Genomic DNA, 23258 nt, shown 5'->3' with positions numbered 1-23258 from the left:
AAAGCCTCGAGATCCATACGTGTCTGGAGAGTTAGAGAAGAAAACCTCCCTTGCAAATACAAAGGAGTGCTCATCATATTAATGATTTCTCTGATTTAAGATGTTTTGTCTATTGCAGAAAATTTACAGTGGGTGATTAGAGTTCACGTAAATACCAAGACACAACTTACAGCCCATGGCTATATTTCATATGGCATGTTATTATGAGGTCTGCTGCTTCAAAGACAGAGCTACTGCCAGCATTGGAGTCATATGAGAACTGCAGGCTGCAGTTACCTCTTTTGAAAATCATATAATGCCAAGGTGTGTATTGCATGGGTACCTGCCAAAAGGATGTACAGGTCCAGTTTGGCCATCAGTACAGAAGCTCATCTCTTTGAGATTCTTACGATTGATAAAATAATGGGAGAATTAGCTGAGGAAGTAATTTTTATTGTTATTAGCTTTTGTTAGAATTTAATATTCAGAAATGGTGAACTATAGCTGTTTCTTTACTTGTGAGTGATCTTCAGGAATTGCTGTCTATCTCTCAATTTACAGTCTTTATAGTTACTATATTTCTAAACCCAAAATCTCCAGCGTCCTAGAGGTAAAATATACTCAATTTTCTTTATGGGAGACATACTTTATTGGACAAGAATTCTTTTCCCTAAGAGCCTGTTAAATAAATAATTTGAAGACAAAGCAGAGGTTACACAGCCTTATTTTCGGTTGCAAATGATCTTTTTTCCCCCCTTATTCAGTACAGGCCTATGAGCTCAGAGAGCTTAATTCACAAAGGTACTTGACTGCATTCCTAGCTTTAGGCAGTCAAATATGTTTGCTCTTTTTACTGGGACAATTCATATGCTTCAAGTTGAGTGCTTGAATAAATAACTGACCGAAGGAAGAGGAATATCTCAACCTTTGTATAGAAATTCACTAGTATGTGTAAGAGCAAAGTCTGTTTGCCCAAATGAATTTTGTGTGTGCAAGTTCAATAGTTTCTGTATCCAGGACTTACAGCCCAACAAGTGCTTGTCAAGCCATTAAGTGCACCAAAATCTAAATGTAGGAAGGTGTTTATATATTCTCAGAAGCTGTAGTAAATCAAAGCAAATAATTATGTATTTTTTCTGCCCATATATTTATTTGCAGATAAGAATATTTTTTTCTGTCTTAGTTGATTCATTTGTTGAAACGGATTCCAACCTATTTTCTGCTGAAATTATTTTCCAAGAAAAGCCTTGTAGCCAAGAATCTCTGTAGAGAATTTGAAATGCAGTTACCCTATCCAAGCCACAGCAGCACACGAAGCAGGGGCTCTCAGGAGCAACAGTCACTGCATTGCACTGCTGAAAGACTCTGAATCAGCAAACAAAATAGAGCAAAATGGATAACTGAAAAGTTCTGTAAGAAATTCTAGTCTGAACAGAAAAACAAATATGTCACTGGCAGAGGAAGCTGACATAGAGATTGGATATGTAGAAAAGATGGTTTATGCTTCTAGGAAATATAATTCATGTTGCAGCTGGAACAGAAGAATATAAATGGAAAGCAAATGTTGGATATGGCACATGGTACCTCTGGATGAAGGGAAAGTACTGAGAGGAAAACTGTGGACTAGTAAATTACTGAAAAGAAAGCACATGAGAAATATGGTCAAAAAAAGTGAAAAACAGTGCAGAGAAAGGTAGCAGAGACATGCTGAAGGCTTTGTGGTGAACTGGAAGCTTCTACTATGCTGGAAAGTCACAGAGGCTTTCAAAAAATATGCAGCAGGTAAACTGCTGAACCAGAAATGGAGTCATGAAAAGCAAAGACAGAAGAGTGCTCCTTAGCTGGATAGAACAGAAAAAGTGTGTGGTGGTGCTTTCAAAGAAGTTGTGAACAGGCTCAGTTTCACCAAGAAATGGGAGAACTTGAACGTTTTTCCTTTTCTCGTGTTAAGAGCAGACATTGAAAGCACAGGCTGCAGCCATCGTGGTGAGAAACATAGGGCCAGCAAGACATGACAAGATGGAATCTTAAAGAAATGGGAAGGCGGTAAATTAAAATCTGTGAAGAACTGGTTGTGCCCAGAGAATGAGAACATGGAGTCAACGAGTGGATGTTTATGGAAAAGATCCTACACATTGGAGAGTTGTCCCTGCATTGTCCTTTGCAGTGATACTACACCGGGTGAAAGATGCCATTAACTGTAGCGCTCAGAGAAAAACGTGCTGGATTTGGATTCAAGAGACGGTGTAGAGATTTGCCATTCATGCTGAAGATCACCATGGAAGGAACATTCTCCATGAACAACACCTTCTTTTGCCTTTGCTTTAATTGACTTTCAAAAGTTATCACTTATCATGACAAGGCTTACCTGGTGGGGTACGCTGGAGATCTACAAAGTCCGTTTGAGAAACATCAGAAGCGTGCACAGATTTCAAAGTGCTTATTGAGGGTAAGTAATCACACAATGGAAGAGTTCAGCCAGGAGGCTGGTCTGAATCGTTTCTTTGCTGCGATTTGGCATTAGCGTGGGCTGACTGTATAAGCAGTGTTCAGGCTTCGGTATAGAATATATAGAGTGCCAGGGCAGAAGGGGATGGTGCACTGAGTTATTGTCTAATGGCTCTGAAAACCTGAGGAGAAAGACAAGTGGAGAAAGCCAAGCTTAGCTCAAAATCAATTAGCTCGAATCCATTCTCCTTATAAGTCAGATGTCATGTTGAAATAACATCCTGGTTGTTTGGAGAAGCCGCAGTTTTGCCAGCAGAACTACTAAGAAAGAGGTAAAGTATCTGTTGGATGAGTGGAAATCTTTAAGAAGAAATCTTAACGAAGGCTAGAATTGACCTCGAGACCACCATGCTAATAAAAGAAGAAGCAGCAAATGGCAAGGAGAAGTGAAAATAGTTTACAGGTTGTGTACCAGTGGGAGGATGGCTGAATGAGTGTTCACTATAGTCATGAATGACAAGCAGACCTCGAGGGTAATGTTCCTTTAAGAAAGTGACTTCATCTGTAATGTAAGCTATGTCTAGACATATGTAAACATGATCACTGGCTATAAAAATGTATATTCAACAGATTTGTCATTCTATAAAACCCCAAACGAATAATGGAATGGAAGTATGTTTGTATCCCATGTTAGGTTTGCACTCTGCACTTCAGCCTTCCAGCCTAAAATAAAATAGGTCAGAACTAGATTTTCTTTTGGAAAACCAGCTACTTCTTGTTAGCTGGTTGTGTGGTAACTTACACTCGTCTCTCAAACCAATTAGCAGGGATTTTAAAATAGGGTTAAATGCTCCTAAGTTGTATTTAAATAGTTTTAGCTGGATGGATTTTAAAATATTGTTTTCTAATTGCTTAAATAACTTTCAGAGTACACCACAGCAGATGTCACACCTCTCAAATATAGTTAATCAATTCCTTTTTTTTTTTTTTGTCAATGTGCTGGGTGTTGAACCAGTGATTCCTGTCGAAACTAAGGTGTATGTTGTTACTGAAGGTCAACGAAAGACTTGGTCTCAGGTGTGTTACATGTGTTTGCTTAACGAAGTGCCCTTAATAGCAAACCAGCAATCACCCCTTCCCAGCCTCCTAGACCCCTCTGAATGTAATAGTCACTGGATGTGGAGTAAGTAAAGAGCCAAAGGTGTGCACTAAAGCAGGGAAGGTCATTTGGGGCTTTTTGTTGAAAGAGGAGGGTGGCCAATGTGCGATAAAGCCCAATGCTAACCACATGGTTTGCTCTACAGAGAGTAAATAGCCCTGTTCTGACTAATTCTTGTCACTGCCCATCTAAAAACAGTTCCACTGAAACAACACCCTGCGTTTTTAGGCAGGAAATTCCAACTGTTTCCCATAAAGGAAACTGTTCTTTTTTTTCACTGTCTGGTAAAATACGCTTTGAACATATAAAACGTATAGCAGTTAATTTCCTCCTGAAGGCAGCGCTCGCTACGTCCCAGTCCATTCTGAGTGCTGTCAATCATTTTCTAGCCAGCATATTGTTCAGAAGGTGGAGCTGTCAGGCAGAAGGAGTAAAAGGTAAGCAAAGGAAAGCCTCTGATTCTTGCTGATGTGGTGTGAAGGGTAAATGAGATTATGTCAAACCTTTAAACGGAGTCCCCTTTCTCTGCCCCACCCCCTGCTCCTATATAACATGCACTGCAGTTAGCAACACCTGCTTTTACCCAGCCAAGGGTGAGGGCTGTGTGCCTGTTTCTTGACCCTGCTGATGGATGCTCTTGCCAGCAGCCCCCTTGGATGGTTCTGTGTGGGCGTCACAGCTCTTTTTGGGGTGACCATGCTCCACGTGGCCAAGAGGAAGCCGGTGGAGAAAGCAAATGTGCTGGTTTGGAGCCTTCTGCCTGCCTTGCTGGGGCTGCTGTGTGTGGCTCTGCTGGGTGCTGGTGAAGGGCTGTTGGTGTTTTGTGCTGTGAGCATCTTCTCCTCTGTGTACCTGGGTGGCAGTGTGCTGCTGCCTGTGGGTGACAAAGCTGTGCTTATCACAGGTAAGGTGCTGCAGATGGGCTCTGGGAAGCAAAACTGGCTGGAAAACTTTGTGTCCTGGGGTTAGATATCTAGGAAATGCCTGCTTATAAGGTTTCCTTTTATTTTTTTTAGCTGATTTTATTTGCTTTGCCAGGGATGTTTTTTTCCCAGGCAAATAAGTGTTCTGAAATTAAATAGAATAGCATCTTACTAGATGCCATTAATTTTTAGTGTCTCATTTAATCTTTACAAGTAGCTTTTTAGACATGCTTGTGAAATTAACTGTTGCAAAAAAATGTAAGAATACTTATGATGGCCTTATTTTTTTAGGAGAGACATTAGTTTCTGGAAGCCCTCAGAACACTACATTCATACATTACTTTTGTTTACTCGAATTTATCGCGCTGTTACAGATGTGTGGGTATTTTTTGGTGTGTAGATTTACTCAGTGCACACTGTCTATATAATGTATATATTTCAAGACACTGGTTTAGTGCTATGTCTTTGAAACAATGTATGAAATCATTTAGGAGTGGGTAATTTCCTTTTCTTGCAGTAAAAGTTGAGATCTAATGAATTCAGTTGCTGTTAACACTCAAAACCCACTTCTAGTTTGCAAGGATAGCTTTTTTTTGTAGTTTTATGGCTTTTCTCCAATTTCTTCTAAAACTTTAAATGTTGTTTTATTTGTGTTAATCAAACCTTGAAACTGGAATCTCTACCAATTCCTCTTGCACTGTTAATATACTCTTTTTTTTTTTTTGTTTTATTTTCTAATTTTCCCCTCTGGAAAGCTGAATTAAGTTGTTTGAGTTTATATAGCTATTATTTCTTGCAGAATTTAATTTTGTTTTATAGAGACACCTGGAAATAATCTAGATTTGCCAAGTAAGCATTAAATTTAATACAAAAGTGGAGGGGACAAGATGAACAGGAAGTTCTCCCCTTGCAGTTTATGCCAGATGGGTTTCTCCCTTCAGATGAAGACAGGTATTTGGGTAGGGGGGAATAGGGACCATTTTTTTCTCCCTTCTGCAGATGTGGGGATTGAGCTTCTTGGACATCTCCTTGCTTTCTCTGAGACTGCAGTTCTTCAGGAAAAAGCACTATCTCGGAGCTCACTCGCTTTAAAGAATTTAAACTATAGCAATAATAGGAGAGTAAAGAATATTTGGGTATATTCCAGAAAGTGGAATATATCTTTCTTTGTACCTGTGCTGCAACTGTTCTGAAGAAATGCAAGTTTTGATGCTTCTGACAGCAACACATCTGCAGAGGCTCTTGGTCTTTCTTTCAATCCAGGCTGGTATGCAATCAATCAAACCCTCCATCAACTCAAATGAAAGCTTTGCTCAACACGTTTCTTGGTTAAATTGCTCTGATTGTAGTATTCTTCTCCATACCAACTGTGGGATGTGTGACTGCGTACAGGTGCAAGGTGCCTTTAAATCACTTTTTGTGTCATTTTCTCCAATTTAGGCAAGACCTGAGGTAGACCCTTCATGGACAATGGTGATTTATTTTCTGCTTTTCCCTCCATTTCAGCCCCACAGAGTTAAGGAATGCTGCTGTGTTCTGGGCAGCTGCCACACATCGCTTGTGAGACGGCTGCCTTTGGCCAGAGAGTCAAGTAATCTTTGTGCTTTTCTCCCTAGGCTTTGTCACATATTGTTCTGGTCCTCTTTGGATGTCCCTTGTATGAGTGCCACTGTACATTATTTGTTTAAGCCAACAGATCATCAAAGTACCTTCATAAGGGAAAACTGTGCTCAGTTGTCAAAATGCTTTTTTTGCATGAAAAACTGTGGGCGTGTGGGCAGTCATTGGTGAAACATTTCTATTGATCCTCTTGCTGGGAATGAGTGCTTTAATGTCCTTAAACAGAAGCTCCTGGGCATGTGGATACTTCAGGGTAGTTTGGTAGATCCAGTACCTAGTTTCTGTAAAAAATAAATCACCACGAAGATCTGAAGTAGTGGGAATTGTGAAATTCTTCCCTCAGTTATTCTATGTGCAATGGGATGGATTTCTCCAGCTAACCTGGTCTTTTCATTCTTAATGTGTGATTCGTCTGTTGTGATGTTTAGCATGAGGTGGCAATAAATTCCCAGTAATTCTTCAGTTACAGTCAGTAGTGGCTGCCTTTCTTTTAATAGACCTACTCATTCACAAATTGTTATTTTTGATATAGAAGCAGAGGATAGGGATGGTGAAATTCTCTATTTCTTCTCTAATGAGACCTAATTACTGTTGAATTCATTTAACTGGAGTTCATTTAACGGCTCTGAAACTCTAATCAGGCTTGTTTTGATAAAGGAGTAGCAGGCACAGGGAAACACTGCTTTTTATTTCCTCTCTGCGTTATTATACCTATCCCTAGTTATTGAGCACTTTGCCCCTTCCCAAGTTAAAACTTCATCATAAAACTTGAGTAATATATAACTCTGTGACAGTGTACTCACTGGGAAGGATGAAAGAGGGAGGATTTGATGTAGAAGGAGGGTTTTCACTAAACGAAAAAGGAGGAAATACACTCAACACAAAGCTGGAACCCAGTCATGTCTCTAGGATATTTGCAGGCTTCGCTGTGTTTCTTTAGGGAATTCCAGGAACACTGGCTTCTTCTTCTCTTTCAGGTCAGGGCTGTGAGAAGCTAAAATCCTTTTTTTTTTTTTTTTTTTAAAAAAAAAAAAAAGGATTAAGTAGAGCATGAGTAATTCTCTTCAACATCTTGCACTGATTGATCCAGGCAATGTACGTGTCTCTTTTAAGTCACCTGGAATTAATTTTTTTTACCTTTCAAGACTAAAGCCCTGGTTAAAAGACACAACCCAGAAATGAAGACACAGCATGATTGGGTCTCTGGCGGTCAGATTCTATTAACTATGAATTTTGAGTGCAGGAGCAGATGCGTAAATAGCTATGATAATATCCACTTTGGTGTGCCAAAGTCACGGATTAACCCTTATAAATTCCTGATAGGGTTAAGCAGGGAGTATTACGGCTCTTTCAGAAATGAGGAAATGGTGGGAAACTGGCAGGAATCCCAACTCTTTGTCCTGCATTCAGGTTCCAGCCATGCATGTAGCTTTGGAAGCTGAGCATTTATGTAATAAATTGCTGTTGCAGGAAATAGCCAAGCACTGGGATAACTCCATGGATCTTGGTGCACATCAACATTCAGGAATATTTGCTGTAGTTACAGTGCAGGGTGTGGTGCTGTATTGTGGGACATGCTGATGTATCTCTGCTTTTACAGTGTAAAAACTGCATTAATTTTTTTTTTTTCCCCTTTTTTTCCTCCTGATATTGTCTGTCCTTTGCAAAACTCCCACAGCACAGTCCATATACTCTCTGTCTGTCTCTAGCAGAGCCCTGTGCTGCTTCATTGCAAGTCTTAGCGGGCAGCTGGGTGAGATGTTTCCTCCCTCACTAAGAAATTCCTCTTTAGATGGGAAGAATGGAAACGGGGATTAAAAAAGACACCAGGAAAGAAAACACTTAGAAGTTTCTTAAGATAGCAGCAGCAAAATGCTGTGTTGACGGGAGAGATTTGTGAATCAATCAGATTATGTGTTAAATATTCATTATTGTTACCTGGTGGGAGGAATTGCATAATTGTGATCACAATGATCATTGTGTGTTTGCTCTAACAGTGCTCACTGTATTTGGTAGTTCATTGCTTTATAAGGATGAAGTTTGGGAGTGTGTTTGAAAGATGACAGAGTGGATAAGAGAAATTCTGATGCAAGTTTGAATAAATTAAACAGCTGGTACTCTTTGGCTTAGCCTAAAAATGCCATTCTAAAGCTTTCTTAGTGTTTGAAAGCACTGAACTTCTGTGCAGGTGGAGAAACAATTGCTTGGCTTTGACTTGGTAGCAGTATGTGACAAAAAAAGTGTTTATGAGAAAGATCTGGATGGTATATGTTTGAATAAAATAACACTACTTTGAATTAAGAAATAGAACCCAACGATTTCAGTTTCAGTGCCCTATAATTGCTTTGTCCACCTGAGATTTCAAATTCAATATTTTTGTGGGTTTTTTCTCGGTCCATTTCTTTTTTTCATAGTAGATATTTTGCTATCAGGTTTCAGTCTGAATATTTGTATACACCAAATGTAGGCTTTTATTTCCTCTGCATATATAAAGTAAGCCTTGGAATTTGTCAGTGGTAAAGCATGAGCTGGTACAATCAGCTCTGAGCCAAGAGGGAATGGTCTATCAATCTTTGTGGAACGTGCAAAGGTCCAGCTCATCAAACCTTCAGATCTGATCTATTCTTCCTACTTTTATATGCATACTGGTGGCTTTATTTCATCATCTTTTTTTGTTTCATTTGCATGTATTTCTAATGTGTATCTAGTTTGGGTTTTTTTTAGTTTTGTTTTGTTTTTCAAGATGGTTTAGGACAGACTCGCTTTTCAAGTGTCTTTTTTGCTGCTTTCAGGAAGCGACACTGGGATTGGACATGCACTGGCTAAATACCTGGATAACTTAGGTTTTGTTGTGTTTGCTGGGGTTCTGTATGAGGACGGACGTGGAGCTGAAGAACTGAGACGGACCTGTTCTCAGAGACTCTCTCTCCTGCAGCTGGATATAACCAATGCCACCCAAGTCAAGGAAGCCTATCTAAAAGTCTCAGAGAAGGTGCAAAATACAGGTATAGCTTTTTTCCGTTATATTGGGAGTACTACTGTAGTGGCTGACAAGGTGCATCTCTTAACTGTTGGCTGCATCATGGCTTATGTGTGTAGGTCACTTCCACACCACAGTCTGTGGTCTGTCAGTGTATTTATATCAATGAGTCCCGTTTTCTGGGATGTATGAAAAAAGCTGGTGACTGTGGAATGGGTGCTGTGTATCTGTAGCTGCAAACAATCTCTGCTTTGATCTGGAGGCACTGTTTGACTCATTTTAATCTTTATGGAGTTGATTCCCTGCTGTAGAGTAACCAGGTGCTTTCTCCTCTTCTCAGGACTCTGGGGAGTCGTGAACAATGCAGGCATCCTGGATTTCCCTGCCGATGGCGAGCTGCTCCCCATGAGCACATACAGGCGATGCATGGAGGTGAATTTCTTTGGGGCTGTAGAGGTGTCCAAGACTTTCTTACCATTACTTCGGAAGTCACAGGGGAGGCTGGTTAACATGTCCAGCATGGCAGGTAAGCTGAACTAAAGCACCAAAGGTATTTCTGATGCAACAGAAAAAATGACTAACTTGCTTGGCAAAAATGCCAAGGAAGGTGTTGGTTGGTCTTGCTTGTCTATACACTTTGGGAATTAATATCTAGGTAATAAATGTACACTTTTTCTTTTGTTTCAGAGACTATTTCCAGATAACAGCACTTAGAGGAGACTTGTGGCTAAAAATACGCCTTTATGTAAATGACAGTAAAAGTCAGATCTTGTGCTATAGATGCGAGGAGTGATGGTTTTGTAAGGTTCCAGAAAGATGGGTGGTTAATCACATGTCTTTCTGTAATGTTTTCCAGCAGAAGTCAGTGACCGTGTTGGTTTGTCTGTCATTGAACCACGCTATGGACATGCCCAAAAGCTGTCTGCCTTTTGGAGAGACAAGGTCTCTTCCATTTGGGTTGTTTCCACCTAAAGTTTCCATCTTTTTTTAATACTTCATGTTAAAACTGGTGCATTAATATCTTTTGGAGTAAGTTAATGACATTTGCCATTTTTAAGAGTCTATGGTAAACGTTAGATGTTTCACTTGGGCAGCTCCACCTCCCTACATGTTTTTTGCTGCATCTTATGTTCTTTCCAGAACGCACAATCCTAGAATGTGGTGTGAAACATTGGGACCTTAAGAGACTGTGTGTTTATAGTTCTTTAAAAATATTTTGGATATCTTCTTAAAAAAACTTTAGCTTAACTTATTAGCAAAGTAGTATTTCATGAAGAAAATAACTTTTTACAAATTCTTAACAGCATGTAATATGCTTTTCAGTTTTATTGCATAAATTTGATCTTGTGCTTACTATGTATATATGCCTTTATAGCATGACCTTCTAGTCTAGGAGGACAGCTGAGATGCTAAAGGAACCAAAGTAATACAGTATCTGGTAGTCAACAGCTGAGAATGCTCCTTTGAAAATAAGACCTGCTTGAAGCAGGATATCATTTTGCTGGAAAGAATTTTGGCTTAAGACTTCTTAAGGTTTATCTTATTGTCTGCTTCCCACATTTTCTTTTGCCCTGTATGCCTGGACCTTTCTATGCAGTTGACATCCACCGGTATCTTGCTGTAGTGGCTTGTGAAGGTGTTACATTATGTTTGCGGCTTAGGTTGAGTGTGTGGCCTCAGCCTAGCTCTGACATCTTGTCTTCTGTTTTCTTTTGATAATCCCAAGTATGTTTTGTATCTGCACATCTGTGTTTATCGTTTGTTGCTCACACTTAAAGAAATTGGGATTGAATTATCAGAAGGGTCTTTCTGGTGCTACTCTGCCCACTAGCCCTTGCACGCACAGAGACAGAGGTCAGTCCTCTGTGTTCTCTGAGCACTCAAGTGAAGCTTGCACATCCAGTGTTTTGGGGTAGTTGTCTTAATTCTTGGCATAAATTCCTGAGCTACCTTGCAGGGTTAAACAGAGAGAGCTTCCCGATGCTGAATAATTGGCCCTTGCTGGAGTTGATAATGACCCTGCTTAAACTATAGCTGTTTACGCAGATGTTTTTGCATGCTGGCTGGTTTGGGTAAAAGTCTTCCTCTTAACACAAGGGCTAAGGGTCCTTTGGTAAAACATTAGCAGAAAAGTTAGTGAGGTTTCATTGTGCTGAATCTATTCCTGTCTGCGTAGAGCTGATTTCACTGGCCTTGAGGTGACCCTAACCTCAGACAGGGAAAAGTATGTGGTTCGATCGGCTCAAACCAATTCAAACTCAGACTTATTCAGGTGCATATGGAAGAATAATTGATGTATAATTGGCCTGACTTCTTCGAAGGAATGACTCTGTGAGAAGCTCCCATGATACCTTTGGTTGTTGTGGTACAAAACCCAATAAACAGCAGCAGTGGCTTAACTGAAAATTCCTCCGTATCAAAGTATTTTCTTTTGAAAGATCGAAAGAGATTGAGATACATGTGTAATGTTTGAAATGGGGGCTGCATTGGATGATGTGCCCAGCTGCCCATGCAGGCAGGAGAAGGAGTGACATGCCTCAAGAAGCATTGTCCATTCTGTTTCCTCCTCCCTGCTGTGCCAACAGCCCATGGTGGCTGTGATGACCCCGACATCTAGCAGTGGTACTCCATGTGGGGATAACGCCAACATCAGGGGGGATTAAAGGGAGGAAATCAAAGTGTCTTTGGATTTTAATAAAGCTGAAAAAGGGACAAGTTTGCTAGGTTTTGGAACAGAGGAAATATCTGAAATAGTATTTGGAAGATACTATTTTCTAGAAGCTTTGGGTTTGTAAACATATGGGGCCTTGAACAGCCTGATCTAGTGGGAGATGTCCCTGCCTGTCGTGGGGGGTGGAACTGGATGATCTTTGATACCCCTTCCAATCCAAACTATTCTATGATTCTATATGGATTTATTTTAAGTTCATCTAAAATACTGCCTGTCCTCTATCTTTTCCATCTAAACAAATGCTGCTGCCAGAAGGGATATAACTATAGGCAGGGCATCTTGGAGTCCTGTCACCTGAGGGGTGTGATTACAGCTTTAGTTTGCCCACAGAGGTTTCCTTCTTGCACTGTTGTTTCTGGTCTTTCCAAAACCAACTGGAAAAAAACTGGAAGATAAGTTGGCTTTATAAGGCTAGAATTGAGAATACTTACACTGTTGTAACTGTGGTTTATAGCAGGAGCTTGAAATTCGTGTTATAGTGACAGGAACAGTGGTATTAAACTATTGCTTTGCTATTTATATGAACTAAAACATTATCTGTGTTTCCAAAACCAACAATCATAATTTTCAGCAGTTTTTACTCTTCAATGTAATGCAGTTTATTTTTTCTGCCATAGAAGGTGTCTTATCAGGTGTTACTGAGCATAACTGCTATAAGCAACTGCTATTTTACAACTTTCCCTTTTTTTAACCTCTAGAAAGAAATGATTCCCTCACTGACTTGTCTTTAACCTCAGTGAGAGCCACATAATTTTGGTTGTGCTATAATCTTCCTTCTAAATCATGAAAATAGAGGCTGGAAAGAGGCACTGTCAAGCTTTATCATGTATATATTGCTCCTGCAGGAGGCATTCCACTACCAAGGTATGCTGCATATGGTGCATCAAAAGCAGCTCTGTCTATGTTTTCTGGAGTAATGAGGCAAGAACTTTCCAAATGGGGAATTAAAGTTGCTGCAATTCATCCATCAGGCTTCCAAACAGGTTGGTATTTGACATTTTGGGAAGATCTTGCTGCCTTGCCTCTTTTCCTGTAGTCCAGCATCCTCAAACAGAGCCTGAGTGATTCTCAGCAGTTGAACTTTTTCCCTATTCTTTGCGTTGCCTATGGAAATTAGGATCCACAGTTTTGCAAGAGATGTTCCCTTTGGTTCTTCACGCTAATTGCCCATGTCTTTCTCCTCGGTGCAGGGGAGAGCTCTCTTTGCTTTGAGAAAGGGCTGCATTCTGGCAGTTGATGCTTTCCCTCTGCTCTAGTTTTGCTGAAGTGAAAAAAAACCCCAACCAACCGAGAAGCGCACCCCACCCCAAACATCACTATGTGGTTGATTTGAGAGTTTTGAGTTGCTTGTCCTGCATGAGAGCTTCATGACTCACTGTCAATCCTGTGTTTCTCAATATCAGAGCTCTTTATTGAGGTGCTCAATCTTGCATGAAAGTATCTGCAGCAATACCTGTCATCCTACTTACTTGCTGTCAATATTACTCTATATAGTCCTGAGCTTTCCTCTCCGCTCCTTCGTTCTGCTGTGTTCCCTCTGCTTTCATAGAATCATAGAATCACCAGGTTGGAAAGGACTCACTGGATCATTGAGTTCAACCATTCCTATCTCTCCCTTAAACCATGTCCCTAAGCACTTCACCAACCTGTTCCTTCAACACCTCCAGGGAAGGTGACTCGACCACCTCCCTGGGCAGCCTGTTCCAGTGCCCAAATCCCCCTGGAATTTCTGTTCCAAATCCCCCTTCCACTGCTCTGGATGCTTTCTGCAGAGCCCATATGGGTTGGACTCACCTCCTGCACCTGCCTGGGAGCAGGGTGGGTGTTACACAGGTCCCTGCTCTGTGGACAAGCCTGGCGGGTACCTTAGCACAACATCAAATCCCGTTGCTGCCTACTCAACGAGTCCTGATGACTTCATGGAAGCAATTTTTATGTTGATGAAAAGCAAAATGGTCTTTTTCATAAAATCCTGTTCCCTTGAATGCCTCCCCTCCTGGAGAAGAGGCTCTGTGGGGCACTGGGTGCTGACAGCTCCCGCTTGGTCAGTGGGAGTTTTGCCTGAAGTTTTGCCTTCAGGGCCCTGCTTTACTGTTGTCAGACTTCTGGAGGAAAACTTCATGCATCAAAACAAGTCCTGGTATCTGAAATTTAAATAAATATTTAAAGATTTTTTTTTTCCCCTTTATTTGCAGTGCTTAATTCATGATAGTTAGGCATAATGCCGATGAGAAAAATAAGTTTTGGTTTTGTTTTTTTTTTAGATCTGGCCTATCCTTTATGAAAATACCAATGTCACTCATGAAACAGGAGCTTAGCACTTGGCCAACCCAAGTGAATCCCGTTCATCTTAGCTTGCCTGTCTTTCCTTACTCACATCTGTTAATAAATACTGATTAGAAACACTCAAAAAATGAAGGAGGACAGAGTGGTAAGCAGAAAAAGTACAAATGCTGACTTGACTGTGAGAGCACCTTTAAAGGCAGAGCTGGTAACCAAATGGTGCACGAACCCCATGCCTTTCATACAGTCTGTCCTTTGTGCTTTCCCTTCTCTTCCAGGTAAAAGCACTTGCAGCTAACCAGTGGTTTGGCCTGTTCTTCACCGACCCAGTTTAGACCAACTAAATATTAGGAAGAATTTCTTCACCATGAGGGTGGTGAGATACTGGCACAGGTTGCCCAGGGAGGCTGTGGCTGCCCCATCCCTGGAGGTGTTCAATGCCAGGTTGGATGGGGCTTTGGGCAGCCTGATCCAGTGGGATGTCCCTGCCCATGGCAGGGGGGTTGGAACTGGATGATCTTTAAGGTCCCTTCCAACCCAAACTATTCTATGTTTCTAACTGTGAATCAGGGTGGTGGTGGAGAATAACTTATTGACTATTAATTATATATGAATTTTTTTTTTTGCAATTCAGTCTCAAACCCACTTGCTATCCTATGATGTCGCTGCTGCAGGTATACAAGGCACATCCGAACTGTGGGATAAGCAAGAAAAGGAGCTGATGGAGAATCTCCCAGCAGACACAAGGCAAGACTATGGTGAAGACTACCTCCTGGGGCTGAAGAACTACCTTCTGCACATACCCACGTACTGTAATGCTGACCTCTCCCCTGTGCTGAGTGCTATTCTGCATGCTTTGCTGGCCGAGAGACCACACGGCTTATACACTCCTGGGAAAGGGGCTTATATGCTCCTCTGCATCTTCTGCTACTTTCCCCTCTGGTTTTATGACTTTGTCATTAGTAAGATGCTAAGAACATCGGAAGCTGAAAGCAAGAATCTCTAAGGTATCCATCAGCATTTGTCTTACTTCATGAGATAACTGGGAAAACCTCTATTTTAAGGCACTGCTATTTATTGTACTGTCTTTGTTAAATTGCATTTACACCGCCTTGCAAATGGAGGTAAATCTTTGTGTTAAGAGTAATGTTCAGGAAAAATAGTGGATAAACAGAAAGAAAAAGCTATCCCCAGATGAGGCCCTTTTTTTTTTTTTTTAATAGGAATTCCTGTTTTCCTGATGTCTTTGTATCCTGCCTTCTGTGTAAGGTATCTGACAAGGTTATATAGCTCCTGTCTGCTTCAAAAGGTACAACCAGCACATAGAGAGATGACTAACCAATATTTTAAAATGGAACAAAAAAATCCTTGAGCATCCACAACCTTCTCGAGCATTCAAGGAAGCTGCATATATTCCTGTCACTGGAAAGATTTAGAGATGTCTAATCCAAATCCTTCTCGTTGCAGCTTTAGCCCAATACAGATTTATTTTGATTTTCATTGCTGTTGGACCTGAGAAGTGATTGACCTCCACCCCTTCCCCCCCCCCAGTTTTGTGAAGTATAGTTAAGATATCTATATTTTGTCCTTTTTGCTAGACTAAGCAACATGAATTAATTGGGGGGAACTAAGAACAAAGATGGATCAAGACCTTTTGTGAAGAAGCAAACAGTCTTCTTCCTTTAATATTATTAAAAGTAATAGTGAATATATAAGCTGCCAATTTAATATGACCATGTTGGAAATTCTGTGCATTGCCTGTATGTGCTTGTGCTTCTTTAATCTTTAGTAAATTCTGATCTTGCTTCTGCTTTTTTTTGTACATTTTTTTCTTATTCAGTTCTTCAATTTATGAAGAACTGGTGATTTCTGCCTTTCTCCTGATACCTTCCTGTTTCTCCCTCTGGTTTAGGAGAGTTTGTGCCCACTCGTCTAACATCAGACAGACTTCAAATTGGCTTTACTGGAGTCCCGTGTCTTCCTTCTGTTAGATTTTGATCACTCCTTTTCCCTGAATTCATTCTAGGACATCAGATACCTTCCCTGCTCCTCGTTGTCTGTGCCCTTTACCATAAAAACATCTCCTATGCTCAGAGGGTGGGCACTCTGCCTGTATTTCCTTACCCCACTCCCTTTTTTGCATTGCCTGTCACACACTTGGGATTTGAAAGGCTGTGAAATTTTGAAAGCAAGCCTCATCCCCCTGAGTTCCCTGGTTTGACCATCTGTCCTGAGCATTGCTTTGATAAGATGCATTTCTTTTCACATGACAGAAAATTGAAAGTCATCACTTTCTGGGCTTTAAACGTAGACGTACTTTCCTCCGGTTCCTTTCTGAACAAATTCTAGGCTTCTGTCATAATCCTACTTGGTTGATGTACTCTTGCAGTCGGCTGAACAAAATCACAATTGAATTAACATCTGTAATATTTCTTCCATCTCCTCCTGCATCAGTTCAAGATTCCTGTAAATGCGCAGAGGATGGTCAGCAGGTTTGGGCCACTACTTTAATTTTTGTCTCAGTGTGGAAATCCTCCTGTCCTGTACATACTGGCAGGATTACTGCTTTTCCTGCCAAGCCTTATCTCCTTTTGTGGTTTTACATCAGTACCGCTGTTACAGACTATTACTTTTCTTTGAAAAGTGTGACCAAAAATGCACTCAGAAAATCTGGGACTATATTGATCATCCTGTCTTTTTCCTTTACCTATTCTCAATTTTGTATATGCCAGCAAAAGTGCATAATAAAAAATATTTAGAAATGGGATTTTTGTGACTGTTTCTGTCTGACCTGATCTTTTGTCTTTGGGGACCAGTGCTATAACCCTTCTCTTCCAGGGCTGCCCTTGGTCTCGTAGTAAGAGAGTACCAAGGAGGAAGATGGTGGGGACCTCTTCCAGGGAAACGGGACAAAGCAGGAGTCTTGTTTTGAGAAGGATATGATCCCTAAATGGCTTAAAGACAGCTGGTGAACTGAAAAGAAAGGCAGGTGTGAGGGTGTGCTGGATGGCAGCCTCTGAATTTTTGACTGCCTTCAGGGTTAAGAGAACTTGCTGCCAGTCAGCCTTCCTCCGTCTCAGATGAAGGTGGTTGTTTTTCGCTCAGTACCCAGTTTAGGTGTAACTTAGGTGGGCTGCAATTTTGCCCTTAGGTGCATTATGCATTATACAAACAAAATCCCTTTCAGCAGTTAACTGTTTTCTGTAGCAGTCTTCACAATGATCTTTAATTGTTGCTATGTTATTTGGCTGTAGTTACAAAACATAACTTTTTTCTTCCCTTTCTAATAGGAATATTATCTCACACGTTGCAGATGCATTAAACTAGGCATCTACTTAGGCGATTTGGGTTTTTTTTAACTTTTTTTCCCAGAAAGTTTATGTTCTAAATAGCCATTTTTCAAATTTTCAACTAACTTAAAAGATATTTTGATAAGCCTCAACTAATTGTATCAAAGATTTGTATCAAAGATTAGTTTTTAGTTCCTACAATGATACTTTGTGATTTTAAAATAATTCTGTTGTAACAGGTAATTGAATTGTGTCATTTAATGAACTGTAGTATTAGAGATAAGTTTCTTTTACTAATGGCTTGCAAATTATTCAATGTGAGACTGGGAGAGCTGCAGAATAAGTTGTGGGTGTTTGTGACAAATACGGAGATATTAAATCTCACGCTCTTAAGCATCAGCATCTAGGTGATATTCTCCCTTGCTTACTAAAAAGCCTGATCTAATGCAAAGTTATTGTAGGTTAGGAAGAGAGTCCTAGCAGTGGCAACTGAAATATTACCTTACCCCCCCCAAACTAAGCACTGTGATTTGTGCTGATTTCAAAGACTATATTTCTAATGAAAAGCATATGGTATGAAGAAAAGCATCTGACAAGTTGAAGAAGTTAGATGTAGCTCTAAAAAAGGGGTAATAAATACACACTAAAGTGCTACTTAATGCCTCACACTAATGAAGAGTGTATATGTTAAAAACACGTGTAGTTTAAAACAGGGTTATATGCTGCAGAAATCATGATTAAAGAGTAGATTTTATACACAGCCTTCTGATCTCGCATTCCTCTGGAATGCAGGTTGTGACAAAGAAGTAAAGGCTCTTGGATGATCTTTACCAAGAAAATCTCTCTCTGGTGTCTGGATGCTCCCACTTTCCTACTCAGTTTAATAGTCTGGCTGACATCTGTTAGTCATATAAACAATTGATTTGAACTGTAGCTTTGGTGAGACAAAAGGTGAGTTGTAATGTAGTTTAGTTTTGAAACTTTTTTTATTTTAGGTCATTTTTCCATCTTTATGGGGTCCCTGATCACAACAGTATCTAATGTTTGCTTCTAGCATCGCACACTGGGGAAAACAAATAAAGTATCAGGTGTGTTTGTGGTTATGTCACTCATTCACCATAAGAAAATATTTTGGTGACCGCCTGCTGAGGGACTATTTCTGCATTTAAAGAAGCATTAATGTGCGAATGGCCCCCATAGCTGGAGGTTGGGAAAGTTTTGAGTGTGTTCAAATGACAGCTCTGATAGAGAGTTTGGATAAAACCAGTGATGTAGGAGGATAGGGAGCTCTGGATTGCACAGGGTTAGTCACGTGGGCACAGGGGTTAGTCCTAAAACTGCCTTCAAGCCCTGTAAGCGGCTGAGCAAACCCTTCTGCATCAGCCTGTTTTATGGTGGCTGCCTCAGTAATGTTTATGAACGACTTCGTTCTTCTGGGCAAAGCCATCAACATAGCATTGCATACATACAGTAATCTTAAAGCTGATTTTTCATTAGTATAGGCCAAAAACAGGGATGGGGAGAAAAGGAATAGTCACTTTTTCTAATTTAATAAGCATGAACAAAAGCTTAATTTCCACATGAAAGCACTTAAAATGCAGCTGTGACTGTTAACATACCTTCATGCTATTAATTATCTGTGAATATTAATGAATCTCCAGATTTTGACAGCTTGAGTCCCTTCTCCTGTGAAAAGAGAGGGGAAAAACTTCTATTTTCCTATGAGTTAGTGCCCTGGCATGTATGAGGATTTGATTTTTTTATAGCTGCATAAAACCAGTTGTAATTCTTTCTATCAAGACGATGCTTCCAAGTCTCTGTGATGTCAAAATGCAATGTTTTTGCTGTAAATTAACTAGTCCAGGTACAGTGTTGTACAGATATGACTAAAATGGGTGTTGTTTCATTTGCTTGAGTCATAAAGTCCACATCTGGCCACCAGCACCCATCTGTGCACCAATCATGTTTGCAACGTTTGAGACAAATATGTGAGTTTGGTCACAAAGACTGGTTCTGGGATCCTTTCTGGGACAAAACTTTGCTTGATATAGCCTTTTTTTTTTTTGGCTGTGTTTTGGAAGCCATCTGGATTCCCAAGATCACGCGACATCCAAGTGTGTTGCGCATCATGCCATCATCGTATTTCTAGGAACACTCAAAGAAGCTTCCTTTGAAATAAGAGTGATGCAGAGGAAAAGCATTCAAACAAAAGATGTTGGCTCTTGCAAGGAGATTAGCAGGAGAGTATTTTGTGTTGGTTGGCTGGTTTTTTTTCTTTTTACATTTCTTTTAAGTGTTAGTATACTTAAATGGAAAGTAATGCCATTGCCAGGAAACGCCCAGCACATTGGATCCAGAGATGCCTCATATGCAGTTGTTCCTGCTGAAACTTGTCGTCTGATGTAGTGCTCCCTGGTATGCAGACACCATCACAGACGGTACGTCAATAGCCAGTGCTTTTGTAATCTAAACTGAAGATTAGAGCTGTTGCTGTTCAATTATAGATGTATTGTGGCGACCTTGAGGCGGTGGGCTTTTACTGTACTAAAGGAGGTAATTGCTTTTATTTTTAAAGCGTGACCGAATAATAAATCAAGAATCACTGACATGTCATGAAAGGAGGTGAGTTTTAAATCTCTTTAATAGGATAAATGTGGTTTAAGCATGTTGTATAGGTCATCGTAACCTAAGCTAATGAATCTGGCTTTAACAAGCTGTATGAAAGTAATTATGGAGATATAAACAGTGTCCACAGGTTTAATGCTTGGAATATGTAGGTTAAACAATCCAAGTTATATGCCTGTGCATCTTCTTCCCTTTAGCTTTGGAAAGAGTGCTGAACAAGAGGGAAACTAATCCTGTGAGCTGAGAATTTGGATCTTGCCAGCTACCACGAGTGACAATAGTAAGGATGGCTCAGGAGTCAACAGATGGCTCTCAAATCCTAGTGGAGCCAGTCCAGCCTTTGCTGCTACTCTGATCGATCAGGAGAGCTCTGTGAGGTACAGAGTGTGTAGCACTTCCTACAGAGCCTTTCAGAAGTGACCTCGTAATTTGACTATATTTCTTCTGAGAGTTTTGTGTTCTGACTGTGTTTCTACTGAGCCCATCTGGATTTGGGACTTTCTCCTCCAGGTATAAAAGTGCACATTTCAAACTTTAAAATAAAAGGTCAAAAATGAAGCAAATATCAAAGAGTGTGAGAATGAAAGATCTAAAGAAAACAAACCCACAGTGATTGGTATGAATTTTAGACAGTGAGGGATGCAGAGGAAGGAAGAAGAGTGATGCTCAGGAAATGGGTTTGAGCAAGTTCAGCATGGCATGTCATGCTTGCGTGATGTTAAGGTACCCGCTGTCTTCACACCTCCTCCACCATCCTCTTCAACACCTGACTTTAAGAAGTGCTATTTAAGAGACTGTGAACTGTGATAAAATTACTTTGATGCTTTACTTGTGTTACTTGGCTTTGTAGCATCCCATCCCACCAAACCCTGGGATGGGGTGAGCTGCTCTGGCATGGGAGGTCACAGTGAGGACAGGAGAGGATTCTCCAAGCTTGACCTGCTCTCATTGGCTCTGGGTGGTAATGGGAGAAGCAGGTCTCTTATTTCCATTTCCCTGGGAATGTTGGTGGTGGGACAATGCACACCAGCACTCCAACGCAAAGCCTGCACCAGGCTGGTAGAGCTTACTTTGTTTGAGGGAAAGAATATCACACTGTAGTTTATGTCCTAATGGAAAAAAACAATTATTGCCCTTTAGCGATAGTAATTTCCATAGCAGAAATCTGTGAGAACAGGCGTCGTCGTCTCTCCTGGGTTTCCTGAGGGCATGCGCTGTCAGCAACAAGCCCTGGCGCCAATCTAGCAGCGTATGTGCAAATTTTTGATGCATGTATGACACAGTGAACAAAGCAAAAAAGATGAAGATGTACATCTGAGAATGGCCCAAGGGTGATTAATTCCCCTGCTGTGGGTGAATCCTACCTTTTCAGAAAAAGGGTTAGAAATCACTGTTGCAGTTTCTGCATATCTCAGAAAGCATCTTAATGCCTTTAATTTCTCAAACAAACTCAATTCACTGCCTGAAGGACAAAATGCTGAAGGGCTAATTTAATTAAAAAGATGAATAGTGGAAAACAGAGCAAACACGATACAATTATTGTTTTTTAATGTATATACGGCAATGTAATCATGTCGCATGCTTGACATAGATTGAATTAAGAGAATAAGAGGCTTGAAAACTTAGCATTTTTGAAAATGTTCTATCATGTAAAATTCTGTTAAAAGTTCATGTTGGAAGAAAACATGCTGCTTTAGATGTTAGAATGGGGAGCGCTGTTCTTAAAGAAAAAAAACAGCCAAAAAAATCCCCCAAGAGGCATCCACTCACCAGCAGTGACCTGAAAACATGGCTTTGGGTCATGCCATTGCTCCCTTCATATTTTTCAAGTATTCTTAAGGACAGGAAAAGGCTGATAGTAATAATATAAAAAGGATAGATGTTAAAAATAAGAAGATAAACGATTCTGTTCAGCCTACTGTTTTAACACATGGTATGGAGAAGCAAATGGGATGTGGTGACAGAACCATGTACAGAGTAATGAATGGCTGTGTCCAAGAGGTAACAGCACAGCAGCCCAACTCCAGTGGTGTCAGCTGAACTGGAGCATCGGGCAGCAAAGGATGTGTAAGCATGAATGAGGGCAACGTGATGAATGTGCCATGTAGTCCTTAAAGCTAAACTTTAGCAAACTGGCTTTGTGCAGTGGGGATAAAAGATGCTCCCGGTCTGGGAGAGGTTTTGTCCTTGCTGGTGTTGAGGTGTAGCAGCGGGGAGTGCTGCACTGAGGAGCAGGCAGCTGCCTGAAGTGCATTTTTTTTTCGGTTTGTTTGTTTTGAAGTCTCTTGAAAGCATTGCTAAGCATCAGAGGTTTTCTGTCTGAGGAAGGGAGGAAATGTAGATTTTTCACCCTAAAGTTATCTGAGGCTTTTTAGTTGCAATATGCAGTGTCGGCACCTTGCTGTCTGTCTCTTAGGGGATTAATGACTTAAGAGGTGAGTCTTTCTGTCTATGAAGAAAAGATTATGGGGATGTTTCCCCACTGTGTGAGCTGAAAGGCAGTTCTTGTGACCTTTTGTGTATCTTACTGCAATAAAAATACCCAGTGCCTGCAGAAAATATTCAGTTCAACCGTTTTGAGGGATTTGGCTTAGAAGTGACAGATGCTTCTGGAAGAATTAATCTTCCATGTAAACATTTGCACGATCTTTTGGTATCCGCTGATAATAGGGCTGATGAAATAGGATTTGCTGTGTTTGCCCCTCTATTGAGGTCTGATGGTCTCGTATTCCTGGGCTTACATATGCCACCATGGAAACTGGTTCTCCACAGCCTCTGGTTGGTCTTTGTTTGGGCTGATCTTGAATTCCTTGCTCTTTTGCTATTTGGTGGGCAACGACACATCTAGCAGAAACAGTATTGCTATGGCTAACACGAAGGGATAGCCACCATAAGACTGAATTAACTCTGCGACAGCTTGTGGCAGCGGTGAGATACCTGGCAGGGTCCTACCTGGACATATGATGTACCTATGCAGATATTTTTCTTTCCGGAGTGACATTACTACTGGCTGCTCAAGCAGGGCAACACTTGTACTTCAGAGCTGTTACAGCTGCCTCCATCGGAGAGCTCCAGAGTGTATTTATCTCTAGGAGTGGAGTCACTGGGAATGAAGATAGTATTTGCTCTCCTATGAGGAATGGGCAGATAGATTGCGTCCATGAGCATGTCGCTGGCACGCAAGCAGCTTGGCAGCAATGCTGTCTGAGCAGCAGCAACA

The 23258-nt window shown here is 40.7% G+C and overlaps 1 protein-coding gene across 1 annotated transcript; it reads left to right on the top strand.

The window, feature by feature from the left end:
• The first annotated feature begins 4164 nt into the window (after window positions 1-4164).
• On the top strand, window positions 4165-16847 carry HSD17B2 (hydroxysteroid 17-beta dehydrogenase 2). The gene is made up of 5 exons (XM_054078887.1): window positions 4165-4490; window positions 8922-9134; window positions 9450-9635; window positions 12686-12823; window positions 14798-16847. The coding sequence occupies exons 1-5, from the start codon at window positions 4214-4216 to the stop codon at window positions 15127-15129; spliced, it is 1146 nt and encodes a 381-aa protein (XP_053934862.1). The 5' UTR covers window positions 4165-4213; the 3' UTR covers window positions 15130-16847.
• The last annotated feature ends 6411 nt before the right edge of the window (window positions 16848-23258 follow it).

Source organism: Cuculus canorus, chromosome 13 (assembly GCF_017976375.1).
Source record: "Cuculus canorus isolate bCucCan1 chromosome 13, bCucCan1.pri, whole genome shotgun sequence".
Classification (NCBI taxonomy): Eukaryota; Metazoa; Chordata; class Aves; order Cuculiformes; family Cuculidae; genus Cuculus; species Cuculus canorus.
Note: the sequence above shows the minus strand (reverse complement) of the source record. Positions and strands in the feature narration are given on the sequence as shown.